Source organism: Hyla sarda, chromosome 3 (assembly GCF_029499605.1).
Source record: "Hyla sarda isolate aHylSar1 chromosome 3, aHylSar1.hap1, whole genome shotgun sequence".
Classification (NCBI taxonomy): domain Eukaryota; kingdom Metazoa; phylum Chordata; class Amphibia; order Anura; family Hylidae; genus Hyla; species Hyla sarda.
In genome coordinates this window covers 131,041,203-131,065,836 of record NC_079191.1, presented here as the reverse complement: position 1 = coordinate 131,065,836, position 24,634 = coordinate 131,041,203, and the positions used below count along the sequence as shown (strand labels likewise).

Here is a 24,634-nt window from a genome sequence, read left to right as displayed (position 1 = left end):
TTGCTGTTTTAATTAATGTAGGTTGATTGTGGGCAGTCGGATCCAAGTAGACTAACAAACTTGCAGGGGGGGGGAGGGGGTTGCACCGTTTATTACACTGTTAGAACATATTTGGTGGCTACGTCTGTGATATATTAAACCACAGTTTGGTGCCAAAGCGAATACTTCTTACTAAGTTAGCTGACTTGTGAATGGCGTTGCCTCCAGTCTGTGTTCCCAAGGTGCAATTTCTCAAATTTTCTAAAATATATATTTTTTTATTTTTTGGCAAAATCCTATCATAAATTGCACTATTTTACAGACATATGTAATCATATTAAAATGGCACTAATTTTGCTGTAATTTCACCAAAATTACAGCAAATTGCATGGGAAACACAAAAACAAAAAATAACACCGTGTGAACACAGCCCTATGGACTGAGCTCAACACATTACAGAAAACTTTGCCTATTTTGGTGTTAAAGGGGTTGTCCGGTGCCTAGACATGCTGCTGGGGACCCCCGGGATTTTGCACGTGGCACCCCGTTTGTAATCAGTCCCCGGAGCGTGTTTGCTTCGGGTCTGATAACCAGCGACCACACGGCCGGCAGCGTGTGATATTACGCCTCCGCCCCCGTGTGACATCATGCTCCACCCCTCAATGCAAGCCTACAGGAGGGGGTGTGATAGCTGTAGGCGAACACGCTCCAGGGACTGATTACAAATGGGGTGCCGCGTGCAAGATCCCGGGGGTCCCCAGCGGCGGGACTCCCGCGTGTCTAAGCACCGGAGTACCCCTTTAATTTAAATTGGCTGCCACTTTTTGCCAAGTCAGGCATACACACAGGTACCTCAGATGGATTATAATCCGGTCTACCAGGCTATGGGTAGCTTTGTCCTTATGGACCGAATTATGGATAGGCCTATTTCAGGTTAAGTGTTTGCTCATAACTTGCAGTTCCTTCACTGCTTACTTTTGCTTCCGAAATCTAACTCCTTTTCTACGCTTCATCTCCTGGTAAACGTATTACTTCTCCTGATCATAGCTTTGTACAGTAGTATCACTTTTAATGAAGAACAAATGGCCTACAAAAAGCCATCACTGCCAATGAACTTCCCTATATAAAACTGGAATCCAATAGTCCAGAAATTCTGATATTCTAATTTCCCCATACAGCATAACCTAGACTCTCAAGAGACAGCAAAGATAACTAGTTATTAGAAGACTTCTCTGCTTACACCCGAGCAGCAGTTTTATTGTTTCCATAGCCATCCTATAAAGCCTTCGCATATTAACTGATTACAGAATTATCAGGTGCTGGATTAATGGAAAAAGTAACACATTTAAAAAAACTGGAACCTGTGTGATAACAATTGTCTTATATTAATGTCTTTAATCTTTAGACTTAAGTTGTCTGTCCTAAGTGAGTACACGAAGATGTTACTATGGGTTTCAGTCTCCTGGGCTCTCGGAATCCTATTTCAGCTGAGATTAGGTTCAGGATTTATCTGCTCCAGTCACCATGGTAGAGAAAGCCCTTTGCAATAGACTAGTGCTGCCAGTTGTACCTTGTGTCCTGTAATTGGTGTTTCTGCTCAAGCGACGCAGGTGTGTTGGTGTTTGCATGGCATGTGTGGGGTACCTGCAGAGATGCACATACGTTATACTTTATGCCTCTACTTTTTATTTGAGTTTTGTTTACTTTTTGAGCACAGTTTACTGTGGATTGATTTTTTTTTTTTTTTTTTTTTTTTTTGAAAATAAAATTGTGGGGGTTAGCACTGCTGAAAAGGCGGCCACCCTTGGAAAGCAACTATGGTGGGGGGTCCCAGGTGGGGTGTGGACTTGACTGTCTCGAACACTAGGGTTCCCCCCCCCCTTTGACGGTGAACACCCAGTCTCGCCACTAGGGACGGATCATAATCCAGACCTGTGTGGAAGGCATAACTGATATATGCAATAATATAATGACCACAGTTGGTCGTGAGCTTTATTTCCCTGTTTTTAGAAATTGTTATCTCCGTGCACATCCAGTCCTGTGACTCCTAAGCACCACTGTGCAAATTTTTTATAATAGATTATATATATATATATATATATATATATATATATATATATATATATATATATATATATATATATATATATATATATATATATTTATCAACTGGCTCCAAAAAGTTGAACAGATTTGTAAATTACTTCTATTAAAAAATCTTAATCCTTTCAGTACTTATGAGCTTCTGAAGTTAAGGTTCTTTTCTGCCTAAATCCTCTCTGATGACACCTGTCTCGGGAAACGCCCAGTTTAGAAGCAAATCCCCATAGCAAACCTCTTCTTAACTGGGCGTTTCCCGAGACAGGTGTCATCAGAGAGCACTTAGGCAGAAAAGAACAACCTTAACATCAGAAGCTCATAAGTACTGAAAGGATTAAGATTTTTTTTTTAATAGAAGTAATTTACAAATCTGTTTTAACTTTCTGGAGTCAGTAGAGATAGGTTTTTGCCTGGAATACCCCTTTAAAGCGTACCCGTTAGATCCAACAAACATTATTATTATTATTATTATTATTATTATTATTATTATTATTATTATTATTATTATTATTATTATTATTATTATTATTATTATTATTATTATTATTATTATTATTATTATTATTATTATTATTATTATTATTATTATTATTATTATTATTATTATTATTATTATTATTATTATTATTATTATTATTATTATTATTATTATTATTATTATTATTATTATTATTATTATTATTATTATTATTATTATTATTATTATTATTATTATTATTATTATTATTATTATTATTATTATTATTATTATTATTATTATTATTATTATTATTATTATTATTATTATTATTATTATTATTATTATTATTATTATTATTATTATTATTATTATTATTATTATTATTATTATTATTATTATTATTATTATTATTATTATTATTATTATTATTATTATTATTATTATTATTATTATTATTATTATTATTATTATTATTATTATTATTATTATTATTATTATTATTATTATTATTATTATTATTATTATTATTATTATTATTATTATTATTATTATTATTATTATTATTATTATTATTATTATTATTATTATTATTATTATTATTATTATTATTATTATTATTATTATTATTATTATTATTATTATTATTATTATTATTATTATTATTATTATTATTATTATTATTATTATTATTATTATTATTATTATTATTATTATTATTATTATTATTATTATTATTATTATTATTATTATTATTATTATTATTATTATTATTATTATTATTATTATTATTATTATTATTATTATTATTATTATTATTATTATTATTATTATTATTATTATTATTATTATTATTATTATTATTATTATTATTATTATTATTATTATTATTATTATTATTATTATTATTATTATTATTATTATTATTATTATTATTATTATTATTATTATTATTATTATTATTATTATTATTATTATTATTATTATTATTATTATTATTATTATTATTATTATTATTATTATTATTATTATTATTATTATTATTATTATTATTATTATTATTATTATTATTATTATTATTATTATTATTATTATTATTATTATTATTATTATTATTATTATTATTATTATTATTATTATTATTATTATTATTATTATTATTATTATTATTATTATTATTATTATTATTATTATTATTATTATTATTATTATTATTATTATTATTATTATTATTATTATTATTATTATTATTATTATTATTATTATTATTATTATTATTATTATTATTATTATTATTATTATTATTATTATTATTATTATTATTATTATTATTATTATTATTATTATTATTATTATTATTATTATTATTATTATTATTATTATTATTATTATTATTATTATTATTATTATTATTATTATTATTATTATTATTATTATTATTATTATTATTATTATTATTATTATTATTATCACTCAGTACCTAATCCTGACCATGTACATCTAATTTTTATGTGTCTAGCACCTTTTATTTACTTTTTTTTACACTTTTTTTAATATAGCTCACTAGTCTGAATTCCTCTCAAAGGGAGGGGTGTGGCCTCACTGTGCAGGTCTCCGCCCCCTCCCTCAGTATAATGTCTGCTCCCATCTCCCCTAGCATTAGCAAAACTACAACTCCCAGCTTGTCCTGACAGTAGTGGGACACAAACTGACAGTGGGAGGATTTTTCCTCCAGATGTGAGCCCTGCACTCACAGCTGTCAATCAAGGAAGTGTGTCCATGACATAGGTGATGACGCATGGACACAGCAGGACTAGTATGTGTCCAAGCAGGCAGGGGGGGGGCAGTTGTTTGACTGGCTTTTTCAGTATGAAATACTGCGAATTTTCTAATGAAAGCAATTGCAAAACCTATTGGTTATACATGCTTTACAACATATCAAAAAGTTTTTGTATCTGGCAGTGTTGATTTATGACTAAAGATGATGGACTGGCCAAGCATGTCTTCAGACCTTAACCCTATTCGGCATCTGTGCAGCATCCTCAAACAGAAGGTTTAGGAGTGCAAGGTCTTTAAAAGGAAACTCTAGTACGATGTCTCATCACAGGGGTCCGACCGCTGGGACCCCTGTGATGCCCGGCATCCCGGTGTTCTGAAAATTTTATGTTTAGAACACCGGCTTTGCTAAGCTTCGAAGCAGCCGTGGTCAACACTCCCCCTCCATGTCTATCTTCTGATCGTCCATACAGATATATGGGGGGGGGGGGGGGGTTGACCACAGCTTCATGTTGTGGTCAACAGTAATCCGGCACTGAGTGGAGAGCGCTCCGTGTATGAGGATTACCGGGGTGCCCGGCTGTGAGTTATTTTGAAGGGACTGCAATGTTAAACATTGTTATATAGGCTGCACAGTCACTACTTTACATTGTAGCAAAGTGTCATTTCTTCAGTGTTGTCACATGAAAAGAGAGAATAAAATACTTACAAAAAAAAAATGTGAGGGGTGTGTGCTCATGTGAGATACTGTATAAGGAGAATATATAAAAAAAAACACTTTTCAGGTTTACTTGTACAAGAACAGATATTTTAGTTGTCTCCTCACTAATAACCCTATGCTGTCTAGCAAATACAGTAATAGTTCTATTGTAGTAACCAACACAGCTGGGTTATGGTTAAAGGGGTACTCCAGTGGGAAAACAATTTAACTTTCTGGCACCAGTTGATTTAAAATAAACAGACTTGTAAATTACTTCTATTAAAAAATCTTAACCCTTTCAGTACTTATCAGCTGCTGTATGCTCCATAGGAAGTTCTTTTCTTTTTGAATTTCTTTTGTCTGGCCACAGTGCTCTTTGCTGACACCTCTGTCCATGTCAGGAACTGTCCAGAGCAGGAGCAAATCCCCATAGCAAACCTATCCTGCTCTGGACAGAGGTGTCAGCAGAGAACTCTGTGGTCAGAAAGAAAAGAAATTCAAAAAGAAAAGAACTTCCTATAAAGCCTACAGCAGCTGATAAGTACAGGAAGGATTAAGATTTTTTTTTTTTTTTTTTTTATAGAAGTAATTTACAAATCTGTTTAACTTTCTGGGGCCAGTTAATTTAAAATTGTTTTTCCACCAGAGTACCCCTTTTAACCCCTTAAGGACCAGGCCATTTTACACCTTAGGACCGGAGCATTTTTTGAACATCTGACCACTGTCACTTTAAACATTAATAACTCTGGAATGCTTTTACCTATCATTCTGATTCCGAGAGTTTTTTCTGGACATATTCTACTTTATGTTATTGGTAAAATTTTGTCGATACTTGCATCGTTTCTAATTGAAAAATTCCAAAATTTGCTGAAAAAAATTGAAAATTTAGCATTTTTCTAACTTTGAAGCTCTCTGCTTGTAAAGAAAATGGATATTACAAATAAAAAAAAAATTATTCACAAATACAATATGTCTACTTTATGTTTGCATCATAAAATTGACGTGTTTTTACTTTTGGAAGACATCAGAGGGCTTCAAAGTTCAGCAGCAATTTTCCAATTTTTCACAAAATTTTCAAACTCACTATTTTTCAGGGACCAGTTCAGGTTTGAAGTGGATTTGAAGGGTCTTCATATTAGAAATACCCCCAAATGACCCCATTATAAAAACTGCACCCCCCAAAGTATTCAAAATGACATTCAGTCAGCGTTTTAACCCTTTAGGTGTTTCACAGGAATAGCAGCAAAGTGAAGGAGAAAATTCACAATCTTTATTTTTTTACACTCGCATGTTCTTGTAGACCCAATTTTTGAATTTTTACAAGGGGTAAAAGGAGAAAATGTATACTTATATTTGTAGCCCAATTTCTCTCGAGTAAGCACATACCTCATATGTCTATGTAAAGTGTTCGGCGGGCGAGGAAGAGGGCTCAGAAGCGAAGGAGCGACAAGGGGATTTTGGAGAGTACGTTTTTCTGAAATGGTTTTTGGGGGGCATGTTGCATTTAGGAAGCCACTATGGTGCCACAACAGCAAAAAAAAAACTCACATGCCATACCATTTTGGAAACTAGACCCCTTGAGGAACATAACAAGGAATAAAGTGAGCCTTAATACCCCACAGGGGTTTCACGACTTTTGCATATGTAAAAAAATATATATATTTTTTCACTAAAATGTGTTTCCCCCCAAATTTCACATTTTTGCAAGGGTTAATAGTAGAAAATACCCCCCAAAATTTGTAACCCCATCTCTTCTGAGTATGAAGGTACGCCATAAGTGGACCTGAAGTGCACTACGGGCGAACTACAATGCTCAGAAGAGAAGGAGTCATATTTGGCTTTTGGAGAGCAAATTTTGCTCGGGGGGGCATGTCGCATTTAGGAAGCCCCTATGGTGCCAGGACAGCAAAATAACCCCAACATGGCATACCATTTTGGAAACTAGACCCCTTGAGGAACGTAACAAGGGGTACAGTGAGCATTTACCCCCCCCCACTGGTGTCTGTCAGATCTTTGGAACAGTGGGCTGTACAAAATTTTTAATTTGCACAGCCCACTGTTCCAAAGATCTGTCAGACACCAGTGGGGTGTAAATTCTCACTGCACCCCTCATTACATTCCGTGAGGGGTGTAGTTTCCGAAATGGGGTCACATGTGTTTTTTTTTTTTTTTGTTTTTTTTTTGCGTTTGTCAAAACCGCTGTAACAATCAGCCACCCCTGTGCAAATCACCTCAAATGTACATGGTGCACTCTCCCTTCTGGGCCTTGTTGTGCGCCCCTAGAGCACTTTGCGCCCACTTATGGGGTATCTCCGTAGTCGGGAGAAATTGCATTACAAATTTTGGGGGGCGTTTTTCCCTTTTTACCTCTAGTCAAAATGAAAAGTATAGGGCAACACCAGCGTGTTAGTGTAAAAAAATTTTTTTTTTTTTACACTAACATGCTGTTGTAGACCCCAACTTCACCTTTTCATAAGGGGTTAAAGAAGAAAAAGCCCCCCAAAATTTGTAACACAATTTCTCCCGAGTACGGCGATACCCCATATGTGACCCTAAACTGTTGCCTTGAAATACGACAGGGCTCCAAAGTGAGAGCGCCATGCGCGTTTGAGGCCTGAATTAGGGATTTGCATAGGGGTGGACATAGGGGTATTCTACGCCAGTGATTCCCAAACAGGGTGCCTCCAGCTGTTGCAAAACTCCCAGCATGCTTGGACAGTCAATGGCTGTCCGGCAATACTGGGAGTTGTTGTTTTGCTACAGCTGGAGGCTCCATTATGGAAACAGTGGTGTACCGGACGTTTTAAATTTTTATTGGGAGGGGAGGGGGGCTGTGTAGGGGTATGTGTATATGTAGTGTTTTTTTACATTTTATTTTGTGGTAGTGTAGTGTTTTTAGGGTACAGTCACACGGGCGGGGGATTACAGCGAGTTTCCCGCTGCGAGTTTGAGCTGCCGCGCAAAATTTGCTGCATCGCAAACTTGCAGCCTGATACTCACTGTAAGCCCCCTGCCCATGTGAATGTACCCTGTACATTCACAGGGGGGGACCTCCAGCTGTTGCAAAACTACAACTCCCAGCATGCACAGTTTATCAGTGCATGCTGGTAGTTATTGTTTTGCAACAGCTGGAGGCACACGGTTGGGAAACACTGAGTTAGGAAACAGACAATGTTTCCCAACCAGTGTGCCTCCAGTTGTTGCAAAACCATAACTCCCAGCATTCTCAGGCATGCTGGGAGTAGTAGTTCGGCAACATCTTTAGAGCCAGATGTTGCCGAACTACAACTCCCAGCATGCTGGGAGTTGTAGTTTTGCAACATCTGGAGGACTACAGTTTGCAGACCACTAATACAGTGGTTCCCAATCTGTTCTGTTGCAAAACTACAACTCCCAGTATGCCAAAACTGTCCAGGCATGCTGGGAGTTGTAGTTCTGTAACATCTGGCCCTTCAGATGTTGCAGAACTACAACTCCCAGCATGCCTGGACAGTAAGGGCATGCTGGGGATGTGTAATTTTGCAACATCTGGAAGGGCACAGTGGTCCCCAAACTGTGGACCTCCAGATGTTGCAAAACTGCAACTCCCAGCATGCCCAGACGCCAAGGGCTGTCTGAGCATGCTGGGAGTTGTAGTTTACAGGGTCCCATCACAGCAATGCATGTCGCTTTACGGCGACGTGCATTGCTGTAAAGGGCCCGACCGCGGCTGAAGATCTACTCACCTGTCGCCGCCGCCGCCATCTTCCTCGTCGGGATCCGGGCCTTCAAGGATGAGGTAAGTACCGGGGCTGGTCCCCAGCACTCCCCCGTCCCCCGCCGCGTCCTCCGGTCTTCCTCCCGTCCTCTCCGGACTTTCAGGGGCCGGGCAGGATGGGAGGAAGTAACCGCCCCCCCCCCCCCCCCTTGCGATTGGTCGGTTAGTTAACCGACGGATCGCAGGGGATCGGAGGAGGTGGCCGGCTTGCCACCTCGCTCCTAGTCTTCAGCATGGTCCTGGCTGTCTGTGACAGCCGGGATCATGCAAAATTACCGGGCGGTCGGGTCCCAGAGACCCGATCAACCCGGTATCGCCGCAGATCGCAAGGGCGAATTCCCTTGCGATTTGCGGCGATCGCCGACATGGGGGGCCTACATGGCCCCCCTCGGCGTTTGCCCTGGATGCCTGCTGAAGGATTTCAGCAGGCATCCAGTTCCAATCTCTGCCCGGCGAGCGGCAGAGATCGGAAATACAACAGGACGTTCTCTAATGTCCTTGGGCATTAAAGCCCAGGTAGTGAGGACGTTAGAGAACGTCCTATGTCCTTAACAGGTTAAAGGAGATATCCAGTGGTGAACAACTTATCCCCTATCCTAAGGATAGGGGATAAGTTGCAGATCACGGGGGGTCCGACCGCTGGGGCCCCCGCGATCTTCTGTACGGAGCCCCGACAGCCCGCGGGAAGGGGGCGTGTCGCGCGCCGCACGAAGCGGCGGCCGATACGCCCCCTCAATACAACTCTATGGCAGAGCCGAAGCGCTGCCTTCGGCAATCTCCGGCTCTGCCATAGAGATGTATTGAGGGGGCGTGTGGGCCGCTGCTTCGTGCGGGGGTCGACACCCGCTATCTGGCCGGAGAGCCTGGCCCCCCGTACAGAGAGATCGCAGGGGGCCCCAGCGGTCGGACCCCCTGCGATTTCAAACTTATCCCCTATCCTTAGGATGGGGGATACGTTTTTCACCACTGGACTACCCCTTTAAATGCATCAAAATCAAAGTCCAGTAAACGGCAGCGCCTCTTCCCTGTCCAGGGACATACAGTTTATCAGCCAGATTCAGCCTGAACAAGCTTCCTGTTTGAAGAAAACAGGAAAAGGGTCTGTGCAATCCTATTGAATGAGTGAATTATGTCAAAAGGGCAGGAGGATCACTTCCTTCTGCGAGTAATAATAGTATTAAACTAGTAACCAAATCACTTTCGCTGGCTCACTTTAAAAGTCTGACCTGTATCTTGTGAAAGCTCAGTATGCAGGACGTCGCTGCGGTGCATAAAATGACCTATCCTACTACTATTCCATCACAATAAGAAAGGGTTTCCCAACCAGGGTGCCTCCAGCTGTTGCAAAACTACAACTCCCACCATGCCCAGACAGCCGATGGCTGTCCGGGCATGCTGGGAGTTGTAGTTTTGTAACAGCTGGAGGCACCCTGGTTGGGAAACACTGCTATAAGAGAAGAGAATCTGCTGCAGACTGCATTACAGTGCATGCAAATGCAAGATTTTAACCTGCAAATTAGTTTTTCTGCTGGGTGGTTTTGTGTTTTGAATTTTTTTTTCCCCCTTTTCACTGGAGAAGACAAAATCTGTTATAGAATCAGCAAATAGCCCTATTGCTGTGGATGTTGCTAATATATAATTATTTTTTTTTTTTTTCTGCGTGAAAAATCCACAGTAGCAAACCCAAAGCTCCACATTTTGGCAAGGATTTGCCATGTGAATGTGCGCAGGAAGATTTTCGACAGGAAACCTGGTATGTCTTAATGTACCCTGTATATAGACTTGGTGCATTCTGTTTTGCTTTTCTAACAGAAGCCGGTGTACAGTTCTGGAATGATACCAAGGTTTCTGGCTATTTATATCCTCAGCAGCTTGTGAGGAAGCATGAGGGATTTGACATTATCATGGACACATAAAATGTATCCCAGAGATCTGCTTCTTATAATTCATTCGGTGTTTCATTTTAAAGACATTTTACAAACTTTTTTTCCAAAATTTCAATAATGTGTTTGGAATAAAACAGAATTGGAAGATTTCTTAAATACTTTTGGTGCAGCAAAAAGCTGCCTATTTGATACGTTCCTATTATTAGGGTAGAAAAACCAGCTGCAGAAACTGGAGCTTTTTTTGTTTTGCTGCAGAAAATTTACAAAGGCAGGAACTGAAGGGGTAATAACCAGGGCTGTGGAGTCGGTAGATAAATGTTCCGGCTTCGACTTCGACTCTACAGTTTTTTGTACTTCCGACTCGGACTCTTCTGTATTAATATGCGAATGCATTTATAAACACTTACAGTTGAATCCAAGAAGCTGTTCCACCAAGTTCTTCTAGCAGAGAGAGGTAGTTTGGCAGAAGCTGTTGCCTTCCCCTTTGTGTGCTGATCTGCTGCTGAAGAAAGGGCAGTGGGAGGATCCAGGAAGAGGCATTTATTATAAAACATAACTTCCCTAGTAGAATCCCATAGTCATGTTTAAAGTTTAAGCTAACAATCGAGTTTACAAGTTTTTATAGCCTTAGCTGAATGACAGCAGTTTTTCCAATGGTTTACAGCTTCAGTCTTGAACTATTGACCCTCCATTCCCTTCCCATACAAGTGTATCTAGTCCTGCAAAAAACATTTACTAAATCCCTTACCGGTGAGAGGCTAGGTTACCCATGGGTAACAGCAGAACACAACACTATGGAAAGCAGAACACAACACGATGGAAAGTATAAGTATTGCCACTCCTAATTGTGCGTTGTGTGCCATATAGTGAAGCACATGAAAAGCATGCTTCTTCACGGTCACTTAACGTGTTCGTTTTTGCGGTTTCATGAGGCACTGCATGCATTGGTCTTTATTCATTATTCATTTATTCATTAATTAAGTCATTAATTATAACTTTTTGTGAATTTGGTCATTTAAACTTGCGTTTTTTTTTTTATTTTTTTTATTTTTTAATTCCAATCTAAATTTAGTAGGAGTCGGTGCATTGTTTGCCGACTCCGACTCTAGGTACCCAAAATTTCATCCAACTCAGACACTCTGACTCCACAGCCCTGGTAATAACAAGAAAGGCGTTATACTCCCCCATCCCCTTCCATCTGGATCCACTTCTGCCTTTGGCACATTTTCTGCTGCAGAAAAACTGCAGCGCATCTGCAAAGTGTGTTTCCTACTATTATGAACCAGGTCCCTGCTGAGCTTCACTTCTGGGTCCCATCTCCACACACTGAAAATGCAAACAGTCCCTCAGTATTTTCTGATAACATGCTGCATTCATTACACCATCATTTTGCACAAGGTTCCCTATGCCTTTAGTGCTTATACCCAACATTAGGAGCCACTACTCTGCTTGTGGGCATTGTATTATTTTTACTATATGCCTTGTTAACCCCTCGCATGCTGTGAGCATAAAGCTTCGTAAAGAATCTGTCTTGGTTTACATGACCTTGGCATGTATCAAGAGACCCCCCCCCCCCCCCCTAATGTTTCATGCTCAAAGTGTACCTGTCATTAGCAAAAACTTTATATATAATGTAGATAATACCTTTTTATATGTATATTTGTAATATCTATTGGTTAAAAATGTGTGTATTTTTGGGTGAAAAAACAGGTTGCACAGAGCCCTGCTTGTCCACAGGGTGCACAGAGCCCTTCTTGTCCACCCACACCTCTTGCATTTGGTCTCTTTACACAGGCCATAGCTGCAGGGGCAAAAATATAAACATTTCTTAACCAATGTATATTACTAGTAATTCTACATCAAGAATAAGTCTTGTATTCTATAGTTCTGCACAAGCTTTTATAATTTTTGCTTTAGTGGCAACAGGAAGTGTAGCCATATTTTGTCTCTTTGCCCCAGTTTCAACTTCTGAGACTTTATTTTTTTTTTTTTTTTTTTTTTTTCTATCTTTTCATGTGACTTCTAATTTTTTTGCTTCTAATGACAAACTTTGTTTTTGAGTGGTTTTCTAACCTTAAAATGTTATGACATACCGTTGCCTTCTAATCAGCAGGGGTCCAAATGGCAAGCACCCTAAATGAGCACTGTCAGATTCAAAAATGTTTTCTATGTTGTACATCTTGGCAAAACCTTAACCTTTCTCATATACTTAATAAAATAATAGACCACTAGGTGTCCCCATACCATCCAGAACAAGTCCAGTAAGAGAGGACAGGGCTAGCACTTCTCTAAGCTCACCCCTGACCTGTCTATTAGACTCCTGTCTGAAAACAGGGAGTAGGGGGTTACAGAGCAGCCTGCAGTGATTGGATGAAGAGACCCAGCACAGCACAACAGACTCAGGGAGGAAGTGAATGCATGCTTAGTGAGGGCGGGCTCAGTGCTTGCCTCAGACACGCCCCTTCTTGAGCCATGGATATCAGCATAAGTAAGTAGCAGAGCAGCGGGATTTGTGAGCCAAATATAGAAGCTAGCCATATGAAGATTCTGTATGACCTAGTGAGTAACATATAAGCAGTATTTTTTTTATTTTTTTTTTTATTTTCTTGTGATATGGCAGGTACGCTTTAACTGATTGTTGTTACTTCAGACTTTCCTTGCTATCCATTGTGCTGAGAGATGCAGCAGAGCCCAATTTACTGCATATATTGCTAGAAGGGACATACACTATGCCAGTGGTCTTCAACCTGCGGACCTCCAGATGTTGCAAAACTACAACTCCCAGCATGCCCGGACAGCCTTCGGCTGTCCGGGCATGCTGGGAGTTGTAGTTTTGCAACATCTGGAGGTCCACAGGTTGAAGACCACTGCACTATGCAAAGAAACTGTCTATGAGCTTTTGCCCTTTTTTGTTCTCTTGATCAGCAGGAATCTTTGAGCATGAAACCCCAATGTTCATTAAGTGTTGGCAACATAGCATTACTTCTCGAGATGTGAATACCCATTATGTTTATCGGGAAGTACTATAATATATACTGTACAAAGTGTGAAGAGTACCTGATCATTGGACACTTGGTGTATCAGTTACCATGTAGTAACCTCCATCAGACAGTAAGGCTAGAAGACATGGCTTATTACATTCCACACAGCCGCCAAAACTGCTCATTGCTTAAAGGTCTGAAACAAAAGAGCAAATGTTGTGCATGAAAACGATACTTCTAATACCCTGTGCTCCAATAAATGGGGCATCTGTAATATTATCATTCTAATTACAAAACTCCATATTCCTCTACAAACCTCAGTTGTTCTTACTGTAACTGCAGAATCAAAATGCAAAAAAGACTTCAAACTAGTTGTTAAAAAAAATTCCATGACGTTTTTGCTCTTCATCTGTGTTATATGTCAGGGTAACAGCAAAAAAGGGTTGCCAACAAATACTGCAGAGGCCCACTTACTTTAATCCCTTAAGGGCTCGGCCCATTTGGGCCTTACATTTTCGTTTTTTATTCCTCGCCTTCAAAAAATCATAACTCTTTTATATTTTCATCCACAGACTAGTATGAGGGCTTGTTTTTTGCACGACCAGTTGTCCGTTGTAATGCCATCACTCACTTTACCATAAAATCTGTGGCACGACCCAAAAAATACTATTTGTGTGGGGAAATTAAAAAGAAAACCGCAATTTTGGAAGGTTTCGTTTTCACGCCGTACAGTTTATGGTAAAAATGACGTGTTCTTTTTATTCTTTGGGTCAATATGATTAAAATGATACCCATGATCATATACTTTTCTATAACTGTTGCGCTTAAAAAAAAAAATCGCAAACTGTTTAACCAAATTAGTAAGTTTAAAATCCCCCTATTTTGAAGATCTATAATTTTTTCGTATAAGCGGCGGTATGAGGGCTCATTTTTTGCGCCATGATCTGTACTTTCTATTGATACCATATTTGCTTATATAAAACTTAGAATAAATATTTATTTTTTTTGTCTTTTGGGGGGGGGGGGGAAATAAAATGTTATAAAAAAAAGCCGCTATTTTGGACATTTATTTATTTATTTTTTTATGTTCACGTTGTACACTGTATGGTATCAACATTTTTTCTTTTAATACTTGGGAAATTTACGCATGCGGCGATACCAAATATGTATATAAAAAATTTTTTACACTTTTTGGGGGTGAAACAGGGAAAATGGGACAGTTTACGTTTTTATTTTTACACTTTAATAGTCCCCATAGTGGACTATTTATAGCAATCATTCGATTGCTAATACTGTTCAGTGCTATGCATAGGACATAGCACTGATCAGTGTTATCGGTCATCTTCTGCTCTGGTCTGCTTGATCTCAGACAAGAGCAGAAGACCCGTGGAAGGCAGCGGAGGCAGGTGAGGGGACCTCCGGCAGTGCTGCGGGCGATCCGATCATCCATTTTAGTGTCCACAATGCTGCAGATGCCGTGATCTGTATTGATCACGGCATCTGAGGGGTTAATGGGGGACATCCGCGCGATCAAGGATGTCTGCCATTAATGGCGGGTCCCTGGCTGCTATCAACAGCCGGGACCTGCCGCGCATCGGAGCGATGCTCGCGGTTATGTATAGGACGTAAATGTACGTCCTGGTGCGTTAAGTACCAGCTCACCAGGACGTACATTTACGTCCTATGTTAAGGGGTTAATGGACTGCATGTAATCTAGAAGACTTGAGTCCTGCAATAAGAGTATACATAGGGAAACAGACTAAGGGTGCATTCACACGCTATTACTAGCAGCGGGTTTCACGCTGCGGGAAACCTGCTTTGAGTTACACTACCATTGATTTGAATGGGTCCACAGACAGTCCACAATAGTGTCAGATTTGCGGACTCATTTAAATAAATGGTAGCGGAACTTGCAGTGGTAAACTCATTACTAGCATGTGGACGCACCCTTAGGCTGGTCTTCCACACAGGTTTTTCTGCAGTTTTTAAGCCAAAGTCCGACGTGGATCCAGTAGAAAGAAGTAGAAGTCCTTCCCTTATATTTCCCTTCCTTTTGAAAGCTCTTCTGGCTTTGGCTCAAACTGCAGTGGCAATATTATAAAAAATGGCAGGAAAAACCTCTGGGTCTTAGACATGAAAAGTGCCTTCTTCATCTGTGTCCCTTCTATGGGTTCACCAGCGCTTCCGATCTATTAGGAATGGGGTTTGAGACAAAATGCAGAAAGTGCTTTTTGGATACAAAAATCCAGCCATGTTTTATAAATAAGGTAGATTCCATAAAGAAGGGTGAACCAGTCACCAGCTAATCTACGCGTGTCTTAAAGGGGTACTCCTCTGCTCAGTGTTTGGAACAAACTGTTCCGAATGCTGGGGCCGGGAGCTTTTGACATCATAGCCCCCCCCCCCCCCCCCCCCTCAATGCAAGTCTATGGGAGGAGGGCGTGACAGCCGTCACACCCCCTCCCATAGACTTGCATTGAGGGGGCGGAGCATGACATCGTGAGGGGTGGGGCTATGATGTCTCGAGCTGCAGACACCGGCTCCAGCAGTTAGGAACAGTTTGTTCCAAACGCTGAGCAGAGGAGTACCCCTTTAAGACACGCGTAGATTAGCTGGTGACTGGTTCATCCTCCTTTATGTAATCTACCTTATTTATAAAACATGGCTGGATTTTTGTATCCATAAAGCACTTTCTGCATTTTGTCTCAAACCCCATTCCTAATAGATTGTAAGCGCTGGTGAGCAGGGCCCTCACTCATTCTGTTTGCAATATTACATACTAAATATTCAATGTCTGATACTTGACTTTATTTTTACCCCCAAAATTGTAAAGTGCCGCGGAATCTGTTGGCCCTATATTAATAAATATTATCATCATACATTTCTCTCAGTATGCCGATGTTTACCAGAAATGTAGGGGAAAAACCTGCTGTGAATGGGACCTTATACACATGTAGGAAAGTATATAAGTATGTAAAGTAAGAACCAATCCCAGCTTTCATATCTCAACAAGCTCTGATAAAATGAAAGCTGAGCTGTGTTTGGTTGCTATGAGCAAACAGGACGGGTTTTACTCCCACACAGACTGATAAATCTGCGCCATTTATTCAGAATGTATTTTATCTTCTCACTTGCATTCCCCTACTGTAAGCCTGCAAACGTGTGATTTTTGAAAGCCGAGGTACGTGCTCTCAAATCACCCAAGTGCAAGTGTTCACACAAAAAAAAAGTGCACGAGGATGCGGTCTATCGCAAGCCCTTCTCCGAAAGGAGAGAGGGCCCCCCCCCAACAAACCAAACCCTTCGCCTCCGGGCCAAAAGGCACCTGCGAGGTTCCAGGTACGATGTCCCCTTTCGCCGAAGCTACTCAGGGACCGAAAGTGTTCCCGGCAAACAACTAGGCGTTAACCAGGTTGTCACCAAGGAACCAGTAAAACCGGTTTGGCATCCTGCCGAAACAGGATGCCACAGGGTATAGCAGGGAGGTGAGGAAACCTAATGGCCACACACACCTCCCCTAGACTGGCAGGAGGGACACCCAGAAGGGCTACCGCACCCAACCAAAACCTAGTGAACAAACGAACACAAAAAGTGGACACAGTGACAAAAAATAAATAAGTGGATGTGCGCAGTGTGTAATACTGCCCGGACATCCGACCGGATCTATAAAAATTCCCCGATCCTAGCCGGAAGGCCAGGATACTAAGGGTGAGTGCCCAGAAGAGTGAGAGAAAAAGTGCGTACTATGTGCTTTCATTCAAGTGGGGTTGCCAATCCCAAGTGAATTCCGGCACCCTGGGGTCACCACTCCCAGGGCACTTGTGCACCTCGGCCTTCACTCTACCCGGACCTTAAGGCCAGATCCAGTTGTGATACTGCTTCCTACAGAGCACTAGTATGCTCAGCAATATAATGGAGGGGGCTAGGAAGCTTAGCGATACAATTGAGGGGAATATCCAGGATTAGGGAAACAGAGCTAATATCTAAAATAAATAAATAATAAAAAATAAAAATGTATAGGTCAAGATAAAATTTAAAGGGGTTAATCAGTAAAAGAACAGGGTCAATTTCTTATAATAAGAGCACCACACCTGTCCTCGGGTTGTGTGGTGCAGTATGGGAGTTCTATTAAAATAAATAGAGCCAAGTTGTAATACCACACACAACCTGAGCAAAGGTGTGGTGCTCTTTTTGGAAGAAATTAGCTTTGTTCTTCTTTTACTGGATAACCCCTGTAATTCTATCTTGACATATACTTACTGCGTAGGTTGAGCCACTTATTGTACATTTAATTGCTTTTTCTTTTTTTTATCCCATAGTTTGTTCCTGAAATTGGACATAAATACTATGTGGAATTTACTGCGCGAGTCTCTCAAACCATGGTAAGTTCGTATAAGACAAGTACTGTAAGACAAGGCAAACTGCAGCTCTCGCGATTCAGGATGGCCTTTTTCGCTCTTCTTTTCTATAGGAAAATATAGGACTATGCACTGCAACCGTTTTCTTCCAAGAAGAGAAGCCTCGACCAGCCATTCATGTCAATTGTTCCAGCACCAAGATCCAGAAACAAGCCAGTGATGATGACTACAACTTCTACAAGCTCATGAAGTCCCAGACTATACCCATCACTGGAGAATACATTCCTGGTGAGACCTTTAACCCCTTAAGGACCAGGCCAATTTTATTTTAGTGTTTTCGTTTTTTTTCCCCTCTTTGCCTACTAAAATCCATAACTCCTTTATATTTCCATTTACAGACCCATATAAGGGCTTGTTTTTTGCGTGACCAATTTTACTTTGTAATGAAATCCCTCATTTTACCATAAAATGTACGGCGAACCCAGAAATTTTTTTTTAGGAAGGAAATTTTAATGAAAACCACAATTTTGCACATTTTGGAGGGTTTCATTTTCACACTGTACACTTTACGGTAAAAATGATGTGTTCTTTATTCTGTGGGTCAATATGATTAAAATGATACCCATGGCTAGATACTTATATTTTTGTACCGCCTAAAAAAATCTAAAACTTTTTGGAACAAAATTAGTACTCTAAAATCGCCCTATTATGACCACCTCATTGTTTGCACCGTCATATGTACTTTTTATCGATGCCACATTTGCATATATAAAATTTATATATAATAAAAGAATAAGTTGGCCAGCACTATTGATTCCAAACTATTATACGGACCTGGCTTACAGGTGCAGGCTGCTGGGCTAAATATACAGCAACAGGAGAATACAGCAGCACACTGCTAGCACAAAGATATAGATAAAACATGAGTATATAGATACAACATGAGAAGCTATTCAGCTATGGTGCAGTAATGAAATAGTGAGATACTTAGCTTGCAATTTGGCGGCCAAATAGCTTGGACCATCCTCATAGTGTAGGATGGTGGGACGGTCCAAGCTATTTGGCCACCAAATATCTCACGATTTCATTACTGCACCATAGCTGAATAGCTTCTCATGTTGTATCTATATACTCCTGTTTTATCTATATCTTTGTGCTAGCAGTGTGCTGCTGTATTCACCTGTTGCTGTATATTTTGCCGTGATCTGTACTGATCACCGCATCTGAGGGGTTAATGGCGGACATCCACGCGATAGCGGATGTTGGGCATTACTGGCGGGTCCCCAGCTGCTGCTAGCAGCCAGAACCTGCCGTGTATGACGCGAGCACCGCTCCGATGCTCGCGGTCATACCCAGGACGTAAATGTACGTCCTGGTGCTCTAAGTACCGCCAAACCAGGACGTACATTTACATCCGTGGTCGTTAAGGGTCTATTCACATGTACAGTATTCTGTGCAGATTTGATGCTCAGTATTTGTAACTTCAGATTAGAAGCTGTGCTCAGTCATTTGGTCTACATTGAAATCTGCAGCAGAAAATCCTGCGCATCAAATCTGCGTACGTGTGAACGTACCCTTAAGGGGTTTTCCATTTTTTTATATGACACTGAATAAGCTGAACATTTTATTTTTTTTTATTTTTTTTTGGGGGGGGGGGGGGGATTTCCTTTTCTTCTGATGCTACTAAATCAGTGTTTCCCAACCAGGGTGCCCCCAGCTATTGCAAAAACGACAACTCCCAGCATGCCCGGACAGCCTTTGGCTGTCCGGGTATGCTGGGAGTTGTCGTTTTGCAACAGCTGGGGCACCCTGGTTGGGAAACACTGGTGTAAATAAACCTCCTAATCTGACTGACTTTTGACATATAGGATGCTGTTCTTCCAGTGTGATCATATTGTGAGCTGGGCTCAGAATTAGAGATGGGAAAAGGTGGATACATTCCTAGGAAAGAGTCTCCTAGGACTGTATCCACCTTTTCCAGCCCACCGGAGCACCTGAAAACTGAACTCATTTATGCAGGATAAGTCATGAACTGCCGAGCCGAGAAGTTCGTGACGAATCAAATTTACTGTAAATTCGCTCATCTCTATTCAGAATGTCCTAACTCGGGGTCTCTCTTCTGCACTTTCTCAGACAGCTTTGGATACATTGAGCCACAACTAGTACCTGTGTGGAATTTGGCTCATTTGGGAAGCAGCTATGTTATCTGGGATAAGACTACAGAAGGACATGAATACAATATGGCACAAATCAAATCTGTAAAGCAAGTGGTAAGAAAACGACTACATTTACTATTCAAAATGCTTTTTTACCCATGCTATTAATAATATTGGGGGAGATTTATGAAAACCTGTCTGGAGGAAAAGTTGCCCAGTTGCCCATAGCAACCAATCAGATCGCTTCTTTCATCTTTGAAAAGTCCTCTGCAAAATGAAAGAAGCAATCTGATTGGTTGCTATGGGCAACTGGGCAACTTTTACTCTGCACAGATGTTGATAAATCTCCCCCATTGTATGTATTACTGAGATGTGAGAGACGGCCAAAAATCCTCTCCCGCTGGGCGCACCTCCCAATGGAATAGAGGATACTCTGCTAATGGCTGATAACAGCAAAGAGCTGCACAAAACACTCCAGCAATAGTGTGTACATCCCTCGTTCCCACACCATCGCTTTGTAAACAATAGCCGACCGAGATTGGTGCTCTTTAACAATGCATCTCGGCTCATCGTAGGGTTAATCATTAAAGGGGTACTCTGGTGGAAAACATATTTATTTATTTATTTTATTTTTTAATCAACTGGTGCCAGAAAGTTAGAGATTTGTAAATTACTTCTGTTAAATTTTGTTTTACCCTTAGGGTGCGTTCCCATAGGGCGTATATGCAGCGTAATTTGACACTGCGCAAAATTTATGGCAGCAGCGGGAATTCCTTGCTCACTATACACACAGGGCTTTCCGGCGGCAGCCCAATGTGTATAGTGAGTTTTGGAGGCGGAGCCGCTTATCACAGTCACGCCGGCACACAGCTCGAAAACTCACTACACACATAGGGCTGCTGCCGGAAAGCCCTGTGTGTATAGTGAGCAAGGAATACGCAGCGTATTTCCCACTGCTGCCATAAACTATGCGTATTTGACGCTGCGTATACGCCCTGTGGGAACGCACCCTTACAGTACTACTTAGCAGCTGTATGCTACAGAGGAAGTTCTTTTCTCTTTTTCAATTTATTTTTTGTTTTGTCCACAGTGCTCTCTGCTGACACAGGAACTGACCAGAGCAGCATAGGTTTGCAATGGAGATTTTCTCCTGCTTTGGACAGTTCCTGATACGGGCATTAGGTATCAGCAGAGAGCACTGTGAACAACACAAATAAAAGTTCAAAAAAAGAATTTCCTCTGTAGCATACAGCTCCTAAAAAGTACTGGAAGGGTAAAGATTTTTTTATAGAAGTAATTTACAAATCTGTTTTAACTTTCTGGCACCAGTTGATTTAAAAAATGTTTTCCACCAAAGTACTGCTTTAATGCTGCCTAGGTGATGCCTGAAAAATATAGAATAGTAGAGGTACTATCCTTCCATACAGAGATTAAACACGTAAACATGAAGACACTGTGGCCATGTTCACACAACAGAACTGCTGAGCGGAATCTGGTGGAAAAATTAAGCTAGGAAATTCTGTTACTGCAGAGTCCCATTGCTTTCAATGGTATTCTGCTGCACCATGCGCACAGTTAGATTTGTGGCGGAAAAAATCTGCTACAGAAATCCTAATTCTGGCTGACAGAATTTCAACAGAATCTGCTTCGAGATGCCTTGCTGTCTAGAGACTGCACACCTTCCAAGTGGTCCTAACGCCAGCATCTTCCGCAAATATTCCATTGTGTGAACATAGCCTGTCGGTTTTGGCTTTGAGGATTAGAACATAATTTTTATTTTATTTTTTTCTATTTACTTCACTACATTCAAGTGGTCATAACTCTTTAAATGTTTCAAGACTTTAAATTTAATTTAAATTTTTTTTGCATTGATTTGGACTTCACATGCGTGCTATTTATTTTTATTTTTTGGGGTGTGTGTGTGTGTGTGTGTGTGTGTGTGATATATATATATATATATATATATATATATATATATATATATATATATATATATAATATAATATGCTAACTCTTAATTTGGGGGGGGGGGGAGAAGAAAACAAAAAAAACTGTTCTGCTGCAATTTTTACTTGGTCACTATGAAACTTAATATAGTACCCCCCATATGCCCTAAAGTATATTTATTGTAAAACTATAAGATTATTCGTGAACATTTTGAACTTTTATTGTATATACCAGTACACTATCGTGTAATTTTTTTTTTTTTTTTTTTTTTTGCAGTGAACTACCCCAAAATGCGTTAGGGCACAACAGACATCACTGGGTTGCCACTGGGTCCCAACGGATCCCATTGACTTGAATGGGGTCTGTCATGGATCCAATAGTTTACCGGACAAAAAAAATAGTTCATGGACATGCCGACGGAGTGTGTGTGTATATATAATGTGTGTGTGTGTGTGTATATATATATATATATATATATATATATATATATATATATATATATATATATATATATATTAAATATTCCGTCGGCATGTCCATGCACTATTTTTTTTTTTTTTGTCCAGTAAACTATTATAGATATAGAGAGATATAGATATAGATTTATTATACTAGCTGAGTACCAGGCTTTGCCCAGTTTTTTCCTTCCTAATCCTTGTTGAGGAGGAAAATCAACAAAGGGGGAAGCTTTTGACTTCATATCCTGTCCAGTCCTCATATCCTGTCCTCAGGTGGGACTGATTTGTGATGAAGATATTGTAAGCTGAAAATAGAAGGGGACATGGCTTTGTGGGACTGGGCATGATTTGCAAGCCAGACCGTTGCACAAAAAGGGTAGACAATAAAGGGGTGGGGCTTAAAATGTGGGCATGTCTTTGTGAGATGGGGTGTGGTTTGCAAGCCAGATTGACACATTCACCAGGAGATGCAGAGCGGAGCTTGTGGAATAAGGTACTGGAAGTCCTATAAACTTGCATGGGACCTGAAACAAAAACCCATCTTTTATATATGGGTGTAGGTAAGGGTTAATTTAACTCATATCTTTTTATTTGACATATAAGTAATATGTGTACCAGGTATTATTGAAATATCTCCAGCCATACGGAAGTTTTGTGGGAATATACATTTCCCATTGATTTGCATAGGACTTTAAACAAAAACTCTCAAATAGGGGTAGTTAAGGGTTAAATTAACTATCTGCTATTTTAAGTGGACATATAAGTAACATGTGACCAAGTATTATGGAAATATCTCCAGCCGTCTGGAAGTTATGCAGTAACATATTTTTCGCATAGACTTGTGTGGGACTTTAAACAAAAACCCTGACCCTGACAAATGGGGCTGAGTAAGGGTTAAATCATCTATCCAGTTTGTTTTTCACATAAGTCATGTTAATCTTTTTAGCCATTTGGACGTGATGCTGGAACACACACACACCAACAACACACAAACACTAACACACGCCACCCATACAGCCATGTGAACCTATCCGTTAAGTACACATGCAGTTGTAAGGGCATACCCAAGTATTGCCACTCGGGAAGCTTAGTCCTTACATAGTTAGTACAGTTGAAAAAAAAAGACAGACGTCCATCAAGTTCAACCAGTCCTTGTTGGTGCATCTACTTTTCTACTCTCTCCAAGGTCCCTATTGTATCCATATGGGCTCCCTCTGTGGCACAAATGCATTTTTGAGTCCATATGAACGTTCCTTTAGCTTAGCCACAATTTCCTAGATGGTGCAAATGAAGTACCTCCAAGTTTACTTGCACATTGTTTCATTAATATTAATTTCAATATAAAATGTCATTATTCTGTACAGTAAGTAGATGCAGCTTTTTTGATCCACTAAAACCTTGCTTGAAGGCAACATGCCGGAAGGTTTAGATCTCCAGCTTATAGAACATTGGATGCAACTTCAATCCAGCTTGTTGCATCTGCTGTTCCAATCCAGGAAGGCTTTGGATCACAAGGCATATGTGTGCGGCCCCTAGTGGTGAGGCATGCAGGTACACTATCAGAGCCTCTTGTAGTTGTACTTGTCAGTATTTCAGCCTACTATGTATCCATCTCTTAGTGGTATTGTTTACCATTTAAATGCTAAAGTAATATACTAAGTCAATATCAAATATTGTTTATTTTGTTTTCAGCTCCGAAAGGACAATTTAATTGCCTTCGACTATGACCTTTATCTTCATGAAAGACCATCAGAGGTAAGGAGCATCTACTGACAATGCAGGAAATTGCTTCAGTCTCTCATTGCGCTTGTCATTTAACTCTTTATTCTTATTTCCAGGAAATGTTATCTTGTAGCGTACATGTTGTCTGGATTCCCGGAAAGCCACCCAAAGTGGACTATAGCTGTTCAGAGGACTCCGATAATGGATCTGGACACAAGTCTGAGGATGGATCAGCTTTTCTGGGAAACTTTAAATAAAAAGAATAATTTCATAATACACACCGAAGGGTCATTTATGGGAATTTATATAATGTAAGGTGGGGCGGCCGCCTTTTTTTTTTTTTTTTTTTTTTTTAAA

The 24,634-nt window shown here is 39.6% G+C and overlaps 1 protein-coding gene and 1 long non-coding RNA gene across 3 annotated transcripts in view; one reads left to right on the top strand and one right to left on the bottom strand.

Annotated features, from left to right (window-relative positions):
- LOC130361718 (ovocalyxin-32-like) overlaps positions 1-24,634 on the top strand; it is a 34,609-nt gene extending 9,975 nt beyond the window's left edge. The window contains exons 2-6 of the mRNA XM_056565050.1: positions 17,956-18,018; positions 18,108-18,282; positions 20,128-20,264; positions 24,248-24,310; positions 24,394-24,634. Coding sequence (XP_056421025.1) covers positions 17,956-18,018; positions 18,108-18,282; positions 20,128-20,264; positions 24,248-24,310; positions 24,394-24,534 — 579 coding nt within the window. The 3' untranslated portion in view covers positions 24,535-24,634. The remainder of the gene's footprint in view (positions 1-17,955; positions 18,019-18,107; positions 18,283-20,127; positions 20,265-24,247; positions 24,311-24,393) is intronic.
- Positions 1,366-20,365, bottom strand: LOC130361719 (uncharacterized). 2 transcript variants are annotated; one of them, XR_008891124.1, is made up of 3 exons: positions 20,307-20,365; positions 13,713-13,832; positions 1,366-1,623 (listed from the first exon to the last, which is right to left on the bottom strand). It is a non-coding gene; the product is annotated as an uncharacterized LOC130361719 (long non-coding RNA). The 2 variants fall into 2 exon arrangements; XR_008891125.1 differs by lacking the exon at positions 1,366-1,623 and adding an exon at positions 11,853-11,981.